General features: G+C 38.8%; 2 protein-coding genes across 4 annotated transcripts in view; one reads left to right on the top strand and one right to left on the bottom strand.

Moving 5' to 3' along the window:
* Window positions 1-14676, top strand: part of nek4 (NIMA-related kinase 4) — a 35602-nt gene that overhangs the window by 219 nt on the left and 20707 nt on the right. The window contains exons 2-3 of the mRNA XM_089011152.1: window positions 3956-4011; window positions 4694-4835. The gene's annotated coding sequence lies outside the window, so the exon portion shown is untranslated. The remainder of the gene's footprint in view (window positions 1-3955; window positions 4012-4693; window positions 4836-14676) is intronic.
* Window positions 1-14676, bottom strand: part of camk1b (calcium/calmodulin dependent protein kinase Ib) — a 30283-nt gene that overhangs the window by 3823 nt on the left and 11784 nt on the right. For all 3 annotated transcript variants that reach the window (XM_089011155.1, XM_089011154.1, XM_089011156.1), the window contains 8 exons: window positions 6504-6635; window positions 4166-4240; window positions 3025-3163; window positions 2670-2796; window positions 1303-1378; window positions 1095-1207; window positions 853-931; window positions 8-95 (listed from right to left, as the gene is read on the bottom strand). In XM_089011155.1, coding sequence (XP_088867281.1) covers window positions 8-95; window positions 853-931; window positions 1095-1207; window positions 1303-1378; window positions 2670-2796; window positions 3025-3163; window positions 4166-4240; window positions 6504-6635 — 829 coding nt within the window. The remainder of the gene's footprint in view (window positions 1-7; window positions 96-852; window positions 932-1094; window positions 1208-1302; window positions 1379-2669; window positions 2797-3024; window positions 3164-4165; window positions 4241-6503; window positions 6636-14676) is intronic.

Genomic DNA, 14676 nt, shown 5'->3' with positions numbered 1-14676 from the left:
GTCTGACCTTCCATTTACTTTTGGCAAAGTTCTTCTTGATCTGTGCACTGACAGACTCATGGATGTTCTTATCGAGTGCAGTGTCTCCAGCAATCCTAAAGTGAAGAAACATTTCAGTACGTGTGTGTCTGTGCGTGTGACACTGTTTAACAAGCCTAACACTCTATCGAGTTTATACAAATAGTCTCCTGGAAGAAACACCTCACCCCATCTGAATTTTTGTAACTCACCTGGCTATAAATTAGCAACAACTAGCAAAAAAAACAGTCATTCTTAACATGATTAAGATTACATTTGAAATACAAACATGGTTTCTTAAAGGACAACCGACGCCTCGGGACAAGTTGTGTCCATAATTTGTAAAATGGCTTCAAATGACTTCTACTGAGCGTATTTTACAAAGATTCCACCACATATAGCTATATTTTACGTTTTAAGACTCTCGCTGAATATTCCAGAAGTCTTGTTTTTGAGTTGGTGACGAGTCGTCACGTCACTGAAGGAACACCCCTGACCGAGAAAGCGACACATTGTAGCAGTCCTTTCATCACATCAATGCATTTTGCGGTACTTTGTTTGGTCTGAAAACTTCGTGATGATCCGTGTTGATGGCGAAATTAGAAGGAAAACATAAATAATGCGATGGGGAATCCTTGTGTGTTTCACCGAGCATCTATTTGATATTCGCTGACAAAAATTCTAAGGAAATAATAAGCCCGTTTCCACGGACTTTGTCGCCATCTTTTGCCTCTTTTGGGTGCTAAAACGTTCTTCTGATGTCAGTTAGGAAACAAAAAAAAGTGATGTCGGTTGTCCTTTAATGCTAATAGGAAAGGCGTTTATAACAATTACCATGGGTGTTGCAGGGCCTGCTCACAGGTGTAACGTATATTGGGGTCTTTCTCCATCAAATGGATTATGAAATCTTTAGCTGTCAAGATAAAAACAAAATACTTCATCACACTTCAGGAATGCAACTGTAGTTTTTTTCGTTGTTCAATACAAATGTATATTTAATGGCATTTGACAACAGCATCTCTCAGTATTCATCATTCACCATAAATGTTTGTCTTTTTAATGCACCTGTAAATTACCTGAATCCGAGATGTCATCCCAGTATGGTGAATCAAACTCGTATTCTGCCTTTAGGATCTGCTCAAAGAGTTTGGCGTCGTTCTCGTCGTAAAATGGAGGGTAGCCACATAACCTGAGAATTGATAAATGAAGAGCTGAGGCATCCAGACACAACAGGTTCCCAAAAAACAAAAGAAGAAAACGCGTAATATATGGCTGCATACTCACAGAATATAGGCGATGACTCCAATGGACCAGCAGTCGACGGCTTTACTGTAGGGCTTCTGGGCCAGAACCTCAGGGGCTGCAATGAAGACAATAAATTATTAGAAACAAATCGTATATATTTTTTTCACTTTCTGTGTTACCATCAAGCCAGATATGGATGTCTCTGTTCTGGTTGATCATTATAATATGATTAAAGCCACAATAAAACGTCATCAATAATAACAAAAGTGAGAAGTGAGGTTACCATAGATCAGGGGTGTCAAAGTCATTTTTTGCCGCGGGCCACATTGTAGTTATGGTTTCCTCTCGAGGGCCGTTATCAATTTGGGGAACCCGTTAGAATGTTTAAATCCCTTCAAATATTACATATAGAGCACACAGCAAATTAATGAATAACTCGTTTTCAAATCTGAAGTCAAGAATAATGACTTTTATTGTGGTTGACATCCAAAAATATGAAATTTTGGCTCAGATTTTAGCAATCATCATGGAATTTAACAAGTTTGATTTGCTTTCGCGGGCCGAAAAAAAATAATGTGGCGGGCCGGATTTGGCCCGCGGGCCTTGATTTTGACACCTGTGCAATAGATGATCATAAAAACATATTCTTCATTTTGAATAATACATGGTTACCTTATTTTTAAACTTGCATGACAGTAAAATGCACAATCCAAGTTGAAGCACATTCAGACCTACTTTACATACTTTACTTATGTGTTAGCAAAGAGCAGCGAACTCTTTTATGACATTTTATTGTATGGCATAGAATTTATTTCTACGTGTCACTCTGCCAGTTTGTTTTTTTTTTTAATTAACTCATTCACTGCCATTCACAAATTTATTTGGGAATTGAAAATATGACGAAGTGCGCCATTCGCGAATAGTTTTGTTTTTTTCTTGCTTGGGTGCCGATAAAGCGGTGGCCAGGCCTCTGGCTATGTTTTTTTTCCCCTTCCACAAGGGGGCAGGATTTCCCTTTTTTTCCATGTTAGAGATTTGTTCCAGCTTTAGCTGTTGTCAAAGCGCTATATAAGCCAATACAGTATGTATGTATTGCATTGTGTTTTGGACAGCCGCCCTCATTTCAAGCTCATATAACTCTAACCAATATAATTTAGGAATTGACTTTTTTTCTGATGAAAGAAGCGAGTCTAAGCTTTATTATGCTGCATTGAATGTTTATGTCGTCCTAAAACTCAATATTCTGTGCGTCCAAGAATTTGAGTGACAATGACAAAAACCCTGGCACTGGAATGGACACATTTTTGCACGTCTGGCAGTGAATGAGTTAATCATGAAGCAACTTTAGAATAAAAAAAAAAGCATTTTTGTATCTTGCATTTTGAGAATGCAGGCAACTTATTTACCGACATATCCGGGAGTTCCGCAGGCTGTTGACATAACACTCCCAGAGCCTTCGATTTTAGACAGGCCAAAGTCACTGATCATAATTTTGGAGTCTTCTTCCATGCTGTAGTAGAGCAGATTCTCTGGCTGTGACGCAAAGCAGACATGTGGAACAATCACTCTTGTCCTGAATACATTCATAAAAAACTCAGCACGCTTGCCACAATACATAATTTGAAATCCCAGGAGAGGACAGACATGAAATCCAGTACCACAATTACAAAAACAAACAAACATGTATTTTGATGCTGCGACCAATTTTCAATTTCATGACAAACATTTAAAAAAAGAAAAGAAAAAAAAAAACAAACAAACCTTGAGGTCTCGATGCACGATTCCCATGTCATGGAGGTATTTGACAGCATCCAGAATTTGCTGAATGAGTTTACTGGCATCTTTCTCTGTGTAGAAGCCTTTTTCGATGATACGGTCAAACAATTCCCCACCAGACACCCTGAATGGATAAAAGAAACACAGCCACATTTTTGGGGCAGGTCACAACGATGTGGTAACATTGATGTCGTAAGACGTTTTATATGAGGGTATTTATCTGTGTCACCTGCCCTCAGCATACTGAGTCAGTGCAATTTGGAAGCTCTTTTGCGGGGGCTTAAAAATAGTCCAAAATTGCTTGCTCTAAGGGGTTAATTAACACTGTGGTTGAAATTGACTGATGAAAAAGACTGATTAAAAAAATGCTGCGTTATAATTTCAATCGTGTAATTCATTGCCAAAACGCATTGATTTTCTCCCTTTGTCATTGCCTTTTTATCGAGCATCCACTAGATGGTGCCACAATTTTGCTTGCAGAGAATTAGCTCATTAAAGCATTTCACTCGCATTGCCAAACGTTCCATTCAGTACACAAACGTTCAATTCGAGAATACTTTTCTAAAAAACATATTACACTTTTGTTGTTGTTACACTACACTACACTACACTACATTTCACGGACCTTGTAATCATGATAAAGTGCTAAGCTGCCCACTGTTAATCATGTTAATCGAATTAACTTGGCTCCATTCAGTTAACGTATAGATTCGTCACTGCGCAACTGGGTCATGCTCAAATTTTGATGAGGCCTCACATATAGTGTATCACAAGGGAGTACAATGACATCGAGTCAAAAATATAAATGTATCTCTTCACCCTGCCTTTCTGCCTTTATCATTTTTGACACCAGTGATTGTGTGTGCAGTTTCCTGATCCTTATCCATCTTTTTTCCCTGACATTTCCATCACTCAGGCGTACGACAGGCTGATTGGCTGCAGATGAAAAGGCAAAACTCCCCGACGGTGTCTGTAAGTAAGCTTTGTGCGATGTGTGCTTGCGTGGGTCCCTGTACGTGCAAGCACATGAGTGCACGACGGTGTGTAATTAATGGCATGTGACGAGCAATGTGTGAGAGATGGCACAAGCCCGAGGCTCCAAACTCACACGTATGTGAATACTCACAGCTGCATGACAAGGTACAGGTGTGATTTACTCTCAAATATTTCTTCCAGAGTCACAATGTTGGCGTGTTTTATCCTGCAACAAAAAAGTCATGGTTAATGAAACAAAAAAACTAAATATTGTACTTAACTCATTCACTGCCAATCATGAATTTATTCGGCAATTGAAAATATTATGTAGAGCGCCATTCTAGAATTTGTTTGGGTTTTGTTTTTTCATACTTGGGTATTGATAAAGCGCTGGCCATGCCATGTGGCAATGTTTTTTTTTCTTTTCCACAAGGGGCAGCATTTCCATTTTTTCCATGTTAGTGTTTTGTTCCAGCTTCAGTGGTTGTTCAAGCGCTCTATAAACCAATATGTATGTATTGCATTGCATTTTGGACAACCACCCTCATTTTAAGCTCATATAACTCCAGACCCAAATAATTTAGGAATTAACTCTTTTTTTCCTGATGAAAGAAGAGAGTCTAAGGTTTCTTACGCTGCATGGACTGTTTATGTAGTCCTAAAACTATATACTCCGTAGGTCCTGGAATTCGAGTGACAATGACAAAAATCCTGGCAGTGGAGTGGATACATTTTTGCACGCCTGGCAGTGAATGAGTTACGATCTACACTGAATTTTGGACACTCTGACGAAGGCGGAAGTAGTCGCTGAAACATGTCAGGTATTTGAACACCTACACTGTCTGTAAGTAAAGAATCTACTTAAAATTACACTGATTTTTTTTTTACAATTCTTTTTAACGGACAAAGGAGTCCAAATGTGTGTGTTAAATACAATTCATATAAACTCTCAAAATAACAGTCGGATTACTAAAACATTATGTTCTCAATTGATGTAGAACTCATATTCTACAAAAATATAAGTATAAATGTATATCCCGCCTGCTGAATATATATATATATATGTTAATTATTTTAATTTTATTTATTTTATTTATTATTATTTTTTATGATTTTATTTATTTTATTTTATTTAAATATTTTTAGTAATCAATTAATTAATAATTTAATTAATTTATTAATAGAACCCTCAAGCTTCCTGGCCTCTGGTAGAGGACCCGAGCTGAAATGGGGACAGACACCACCCATGGTGGGTGAGACGAGGATTTTTTTATTATATATATATATATATATATATATATATATATATATTAATACTTTAATTAATTAATTACTACTTTAAATAAATAAATAAAAAGTAATTAATTAATTTTTATAATATGTATATATAATTTGTATATACATGTGTTTTTTTAGTATTATTTTGTATCATTAATGTGCTAAAATAATTTTTATGACATCGTTAAACTGTGAGCGTCCGATTGACGTGAAGGACACAGCTGTAGCCGAGCTATGCGCCACTCTAAACCCGTGGCGGATTACAGCGCTGACTCGAACAATGCGGCTTCATTCATCTGCTTAGCTGAGCGAGGAAAGATTGATGGACCCACGGAAGGATAAATGTCGGATTAAAGGCGCCCAACGCTCGGACACGTGCGAGCGGGTGCGTGTGAGCTCCATCATGTACATCCGCACCCACATTTAAACGCGATGTGTTTGTGTGCGGTTGTTTTATGTTTGTGTGGGCGAGAGATGTGGCGTCGGTGTGGCTGTCACTGGTCACGGTGACTGTAGGGGGGAGCATAAAAGGCTGGTGAGTCATCTGCTGACCCCTGTCAACATATATAGCTCTCACGGAGCACCGGGGAGTTCAAGTTAGCAAATTAGAGAAAAGTAGTGCCGTGGCTTCACTCACAATATACAAATTGGGTATTTATTTTCGTGCATCAAACGAAACTGTGATTTTTGGAAAATTACTGCATTTATCGTCATATTTCCAAATGACCGACTCGTTGGAAGCAGCTTTTATGAAATCCATATCTACATTATATAAAATATGTGTTATTTCCCAACTTGTTCAGTTTGGAGAAGGGGGGGGGCTGATCGAATCAGTCAATGAGTGTACACATAGTTTCAAACATCTTCATTTGAACCAAATTATAACAGAATCAATTTCTAACCCCCACCTGTATCCCCTCAGCCATCTGTACTTTGAGTATTTTAGAGTTGTATGTCTCCTGTAACCCAGGCAACAACAGCTCTAAAAATAACTTGGGAATGAATGGAGAAATGCCATTTTCGTGACGGTCTGTAATTCTTGTCACACTCGCGAGAAAGTATGCTTCAAACAATCAACTAGCACAGCTGAATTAAACCTTTGTGCCTTTGAGTTAGTCTTCCATCACAACATTGAACTTCAAGTGAGGGTCCTGGCGTACGGATTGGATGAAAAGAGATTGTTGAACCCCAAATTATTGAAGTCCACTTACTTGTGCAGCACAGCAATCTCATTCTCGATGCTGTTCTCTTTTCCTTCTAACGCCTTCTTGGGGATGCACTTGATGGCCACCAACCTTTGGGTCCTTTTCTCCTCTGCCAAGACCACCTCAGAGAAAGCTCCCCTGAAACACCCAAAACATGTCGATGATGATGAATTATTCGATGAACGGTGTACTGAAGAAACAGCAAAGCTAACTGATTGCATAAGTGTCAATTTACAAGTCCTCCTCTCTGTATACGAGTGAAATTGACAATCGGGTACACTCGGGTGACTGCCAGATGATGTTCAAAAATGTGTTCACTTCAGTGCCAGGGGTTTTGGACATTTTCACTCCAATTGCAGGGCCACAGAACATTGAGTTTAAATGCAGCATAAGAAATCTTAGACTCTCTTCTCTTTCATCACTTAATTCCTAAATGATGTGGGTCTGGAGTTATCTGAGCTTGAAATGGGGACGGCTGTACAAAGGTCAAATGCTGCCCCCTCGTGGGAGGGGAAAAACATTGCCAGAGGTCTGAACAGCGCTTAATCGGCACCCCGCGCAATAAAAAAACAAAACCCGAAGAAATTAGGGAATGGCTGTCCATGTCATGCTTTTCAATTCCTGAATACATTTGGGAATGACAGTGAATGAGTTAAAAACATACTTGAGCCCCACTATTTTAATGCCACATACTGAAAATGCTATTTTCTGTGGTCCTGGTCAGTCGCAAGCTCAGAGAATTGCCCTGAGTCCATTCATCGGGAACAGACACAGAATATCGATCGATGGAGCACTATGTATAAATGGTCCCGATTGAGGTTAGACAGATAACACTGCAGAAATGTTGCCCTACTATGACATGTTGAAGTGTACCCACCGGATTTGTTTCACATCCCTGCCACTTAGTAGTCACTACATATTCTTACTGGACATGTTCGCTTCCTGAGGAAAGCAATGAAGAAAAAAAAGCAACGAAATTGACGGTGGCTTCCCATGACCCACTGAAAAGCAGGGGCAGTCCTGGTGGCGTTTTTGGCACAGTTCCGAGTTTCAAACTTCTAGACAGATATTGTTTTTCATGTAAATTGAGAAAGCAGTCTTTTTAGAATAATTACATTTCTTGAGGTTCCCTGGATAATACTACCACCCATACTTCATGTTTCCCATCGCCAATGAAAACCATGAAGTCATGTTTTAGAAACTCCGCTTGCTGACAGAAGTCTGAGGCCATTTTCTGACTGCAAACAACAATCGCCACTGTCCCCACGGCCATATTAACAAAAGTCAAAGGGCTATAGAAAGGTCGTTCATTTTGGCACAAATCCAACGGTTTGGAGAGTTCCACATTCCTTTGGAGCATCTGGAGGATTGACTTGATGTTCACCATACGCCTTCAGACATAGCAGAGAGTCGTGGCCAAGTGTTGCGCACAAACAATGGAGCCATTTTGGATCGCTGTGATTCGCTTTCTTACGTCTAGGAAAATGTTGCAAGTACAGTAAAGTCTCGTTATATCGATATCAGATATATCGATAGTCCCGGTTATATCGATACTATTTCTATGCACGCACGGAGAAAATTACATGCAAACAGGGTCGGATATATCGATAATCCCGGTTATATCGATATTTTTTCAGACTCCCTTGAATATCGATATAACGAGACTTTACTGTATTTAACATCCATCAAATGATGCGCTAAAATAAGTGCAAATACCCTTCATGCATATTTTGTCCAACAGCACAGTGCGTTATTTGTAACTACAGTACCAATTTATGCTTAGTAATAGTTTGACCAGGAGAGGGTCTGTGACGTAAGGTTCAATGAGCTTGAAAACATAACAGACAAGTTTCCAGGTTGCACTACTCGGTGTATTCAAGTACGTATCCATGTCAAATTTCATTTTTGGTATATGCAATGGGCCCCTGAAAACATGAATGGAGGGCCACAAATGGCGCCCGAGCCATAGTTTGGAGATGGGCCTAAAGCGAACTGCCAGAAATGCAAGATCTCCGACCAAGTGAATACTGTACATCTGTAAATATTTAGCTTTTTTTTTTGTCTTCTGGGGATTTGAAAAGAAAGCCCAGACGAACCAAAGATCACGGGACGTGAAGACTTCAGCATCGCCATACACAAAGTCATTTGTTATTAAAGCAAATGCTGGCATTTTGGACGTAATATTTTACGGCGGTTAACATTTGTATGACGAGAGAAAAAAAAAATTAATGGCGTCCTTATCAATCATAGATTATTTTAGTTTCTAAAACAAATTCACATTATCCAGTATCCCACAATTTTTTGGCACAAATCAATCAGCATTTTGGCTAACATAACGTCCTTATGGTTAGCTTCACAAGGGATGAATGTTTGATTGTTCAAAACCACAGGGATGACATATGAAGTGAGCAAAGTCATAAAAGCACCTAGTGAGAGTAAACAAGTAATATTCAAAGATCAATGACTATTGATCAGGTCACAGTACCATCACAATGGGAGAGTAAAACAAATGCCACTGATCAGGTCAGTATGATAAAGAGTTAAGCATTCAAAGCGTTTACGGGTAAGCATTTTAAGCATGTCTTATATTTTAAGCGTGATATTATTGAAGCTAAAAATTGCTCTTTTTTTATACAGTTCAGTACTTTACGTCTGTTCAGTACTTTGTTTTTGAAACCGTAGACCATCTGTTAGATACAGAGAGTGATACCGTGTCAAGTTACATTCAAATGCCAAACTGAGTTTATTTTCAAATGTGGTGATTAAATAAAGTGATTTGCGTGCAGGGTGTTGTGTCATGACAAAAACTAAATCACAAAGCAAATGTACCATCTGCGCCATTGAGATGTTGGTCAAGAAGCTATGCACACAATCGACAAAAGTGTTGACTGCGGAAAGGTCAGAGAAACAGTGCCGGACCATCTGGTCCAATCAAAACTGTGAGAAAATTCCAACTGGGAGACTGGCGGTGAAACAAAAAGACCATCTTTGCTCTGTGTGCTGCTAAAAATCACTCTGTACTCAGAGCTTTTATGTAATTATCAGCAGAACAATTATGTCCTATTGTATTTGCATCGCAAAATTACATGAAAACAACAAAAACAGTGAAAATGATGTTGGTGCGTGAGAAATTAGCATGAGAAGTTAGCCTGTTCTACCTGCACTTCTATGTATTCGTGCATAGGCGGGAATGTGAGAACGAATGGTATATGCCCTGAAATTGATTGCGAAGTATAAGGTGTGCCTAACATCTTGCCAAACAAGTCAGCTGGGATAAGGCTCTCATGATGAGGATCGACTCTCCCCAAAAATTAGAAGAAAAATTAATTGGATTGTTGACAAAAATGAGCTGTTTATTTGCTGATTCCAAACAAGGGCATAGATAGCAAGCTGTGGTGACAGACATTAATCGCACTTCCCACCTCTTCTATCACAAACATGTTGCTCCATCTGTAAATAACCATTTACATACAGACATCTGGAGTAATCCATCTAATTGCGTGAGTCATTCTCGCTGCGAGCACATTTGTAAATATCATTGCATATTATTAGGGTGTAGATCTGGTTTGACGGTGATAATAGCAAGCGTGACACACATCAGGCTTGTGTGACCTCATTTTTCACATTGCAAAAGAGTCACTGCAAAGGAGCACATCAAACTCGTGTTTTCATGTTGTTATTTTGGACTTTTGTTTTGGTTTGAAAGGCCCTGTGTAGAAAAATGAAAAAAATGTTTCCATGTAATGTTGAGACAACCCAGTTACTTAATGTCAAATGTTCTTGATATGTCAACATATACCTATGTATATTTAACTAAAGTGATGATGTATATGCTTCAAGCCTACAGTGACTTGAAAATGCCCACGGGGTATATGTGGGAAGGGCGCTAGCTACCAGCTAATTGGCACACCTCAGGACGCCATCTTGTTCAATATGTCACTTGCCTCGCTTGGTGTTGTGCCAGTATGTGAGTCCACATAACAGAGATACTTCAGTAAGTGTTACCCGTTTATTAAATACAGACAGATGATATTCAGTCTTGGGATCCACACACGGTCACATATTAGACAGGTTGGCTTGATGCGAGTGACTTACTGTTTGAATTGAAATAGCGTCAGGATACTATTCCTTAGACTTTGTTTTCCATTGTTTGCTAGCATTAAGTTAAACGGCTCGTTTAAGGCAAAGTTATGTTTGATGAAAGTATTGACTGAGGATATCAATAAGTCATTTCGAAAAGAACGTAAAGTACAGTAAAGTCTCGTTATATCGATATCGGTTATATCGATAGTACCGCTTATATCGATACTATTTCTATGAACGCACGGAGAAAATTACATGCAAACAGGATCGGATATATCGATAGTCCGGTTATATCGATATGTTTTCGGACTCCCGAGAATATCGATATAACGAGACTTTAATTTAAAGACTCATCTGCCAGTAATCTTTATTTGAACTATCACCATGACAGGCTCGAATGACACGCAAGTACACCATTATTGCTTTGTTTCTATTTGTATGGCATTTAGGATTCTGTACCCTTCTTAACTCATTCACTGCCATTCCAGAATTTATTCAGGAATTGAAAAGCATGACATGGAGCGCCATTGCTGCCGCTGGTCAGACCTCTGCCAATGTTTTTGTCTGCCACGAAGAGGCAGCATTTGCCTTTTGTACAGCCGCCCCCATTTCAATTCCTCCAGACCCATATAATTTAGGAATTAACTTTTTTTCTGATGAAAGAAGACTGGAATGTTTCTTACCCTGCTTTGAATGTTTATGTAATCCTAAAACTCAATATTCTGTGAGTTCTACAAATGGAGTGAAAATGACAAAAACCCTGGCACTGGAGTGGAAACATTTTTGCACATCGTCTAGCAGTGAATGAGTTAATTAAAAAAAATCTGTTGAACATAATATTTGATACACTTCAAAGGTCCATTTAGAGAAGTGATCTTACGAGGGAACAGACATAATGATACTCTCGTGTAATTAAGATGGAAAACAAACAGGCTTCCTTTGGGATGTCTATTACTTAAAATTAAAGTACACGGAGAATCATTGCGTCTGTTCGCTAATATGCAGAGAGCTTGTAATGTAGGAAAGAAGGGATATGAATAATATTGATAAGGAAAAGCAGACTAAGATGTCAACCATTCAAGTGTATACTTAAAATGTTTTCAGGGATATTTTGCTGCCGGGAGATGGAGGTGCATACACATTTGTCTTTGTTTGAGTGTGTTGGGGTAATTCGCTATACGAACATATTTAAAGCGATGTTTAAAGATGTTCGTATAGCGAATTACCCCAACAGTGTGTGTGTGTGTGGGTGTGTTTTCCAAGAACTGGCGGCAAAGCTATGTAGAGCTGCACTGTGCTGAGATACAGGCTTCTGTACGAATTAGGTCAGGGCACGGCTACCGCAATCAGGCATGGATTTCGTGGTTTGGGGTTGAATTGACTGTTTTGAATGATAAGCAATAGGCTTATCAATCTTTGAGTGTGAGCAACGAGAGAAGACATAAATGGACAGTCTTAGCCACAAGCCTCATTCAGACACAGGATAACATATTGTCCCGTGCTTTTGAAGTCCATGATACTGTTTATGGCTCATAGTCTTTTAAATGGAGGAAGATCTAAGCTACATCATCCTGAAATTTAGATGCTATAAAAAGTACAGTAGAGTCAAAGTAAGGCAGAGAAAAAAAGACATATTCTAGTTTTGGAGTGAGGTCAGATGTTTATCTGGGACATTAGTGTGGTCAATAATGGATTGTGGATAGAAGAAAGAACAAATATATATTTAACATTGGATAGAGAGAGTGGGAGAGAGATGAAAAATAGATGAAGCGGGACAGCTCTCATGCTGAGAGACTCATCTGCTCCATAAAGGTGTCTGCTGTTCTTTTTTAGGCATGACTACCTTGTTCACAATCACTGTGAATTTATTTGATTCAGACACACAAACAAGGAACAATAAAAAGTAACAAAAATAGACTTCCTGCTCAGCACACAACACACACCCAAAAATCTACAAGACAAATGTCTCAGCTCCTTTCCACACCTGCCTTTACACCTCAATTTAACAATCACACAGTCATGTAAACCGACTTCTGACAGCGTCACAATCACAAAATTCCTGAAAATCAGGAAAATGATTGCAATGAGGCAAATTTAGCTCATTAACACTTCGGAAAGCATCAAGTAGCATGGAGAGTCCAGTCATTAAGGAAAGAAAATACTGTATTTTTCGGTGTATAAGGCGCATCGGAGTATAAGGCGCACCCCCAATGAATGGTGTATTTTCAAATTTTTTTCCATATATAAGGCACACATTCAATTAATGACAAACGTTTTTCGAATATAATATAGAAATATGTAAAATATTTCAAAATGTAAGGCACACCATATTATAAAGTGCTACAGTAACGATATACAGTATCTGCACTTTTCATAGACGCAGTTAAAGGTTGGCCTTCCTTTGACATTACAGTAGAAAAGCAACTATTGCTGCTGCTCTAGCGTCCCTGAAGAAGTGTCACGGCATAGCGTACATGTTCATCATCTGAATGTTTGCACATCGGGTTATTCATGACCAACATGCAAGGTACTCCAGACATCATTCATGGGAAACTATTTTGTTTGTAAAAGAGTTCAGAGGGAGAGATGTTCCGAAGGAAATGTGATGCTATAAATTACATAATACAGTAAAGTCTCGTTATATCGATATTCAAGGGAGTCCGAAAAAATATCGATATAACCGGGACTATCGATATATCCGACCCTGTTTGCATGTAATTTTCTCCGTGCGTGCATAGAAATAGTATCGATATAACCGGGATTATCAATATATCCGATATCGATATAACGAGACTTTACTGTATATTGAAAAAAAAAAAAAGTAATTTACTAACAAAGAATGGAAGTCCGTCCAAAAATGTCCAAAGCTCAATATAAGTAGATTAGCATTGCGGTTTAAGAGTCAAAATGAATCACAAAAATCTAGATACAGTATTTGTTTGTGACCGCTGCATGCAAACACATGCATAAACACATACACAGATATACGCACACATCACTCAAAGCCAACAGTGGAGGCCATTGTCTCAACATCCTACCATCCAACCACAAACTGTCAGGGGCCGATCCATCATGGCTAATGATTTTAGACGATTACATCACTCTCTCCAAATTTTCCCCTTCACTTCCTCTCATCCCGTGGGGCTCCCAATGCTCCATCCCCATGCGTTTTGAATGAAGTTGCTGTCATCCAACGAATGGCAAAAATAAAATAACAAAATAAAAACCAAATGCATCATCTCAAAATGACAACGTGCACGTTTAACTCATTCACTGCTAGACAATGCAAAAATGTGTCCGCTCCAGTGCCAGGGTTTTTGTCATTGTCACTTCCAGGACCCACAGAATATTGAGTTTTAGGACTACATAAACATTCAATACAGCGTAAGAAACTTTAAACTCTCTTCTTTCATCCGAAAAAAAAGTTAATTCCTAAATTATATGGGTCTGGAGTTATATGAGCTTGAAATGAGGGCGGCTGTACAAAATACAATGTAATAAATACATATTAGCTGATATAGCGCTTTAACAACAGCAGAAGCTGGAACAAAGCGCTAATGTGGAAAAAAAGGGAAATGCTGCCCCCTTGTGGAAGGGGAAAACAGGTCTGGCCAGCGCTTTATCGGCACCCACGTAAGGGTAAACAAACCCCAAACTAATTCGGGAATGGCGCTCTTCGTAATATTTTCAATAAACAAATAAATTCGTGAATGAGTTAAAATGTCAACACGGCCTGTTTGTGCAGTCGGGTAGAGAAAGCCTGAAAGCCAGTGGGAATAATAGGGGCAAGTATTGTAGCTTTTGAACTGCAGCTAGCAGCAATGTTGCGCATGAACAAGAAAAGCAGGTTTTATAATGAGCAGAAGATCACAGATGCATTTTGAATGTATGTTTTGGATTAAATATGTAGCTTCACAGACATTAATCAAATAAAATGTTCAGAATCTTCCAGAGTTGGGAAATGATATCAAGGCACACTTAAACAACATGCACAAAACGTAATCATATTTGAAATGCTGCCATGAGGAAAAACACCTAAACGAAACAAAAGTTCTCATCCTAAATAACCAGTATGACTACATGGTTGACTGTATGT

This window comes from Hippocampus bargibanti, linkage group LG12, assembly GCF_051943395.1.
Source record: "Hippocampus bargibanti isolate YZ-2025 linkage group LG12, ASM5194339v1, whole genome shotgun sequence".
In the NCBI taxonomy this organism is placed as follows: Eukaryota; Metazoa; Chordata; class Actinopteri; order Syngnathiformes; family Syngnathidae; genus Hippocampus; species Hippocampus bargibanti.
This window is presented reverse-complemented; position numbering and strand designations above follow the sequence as displayed.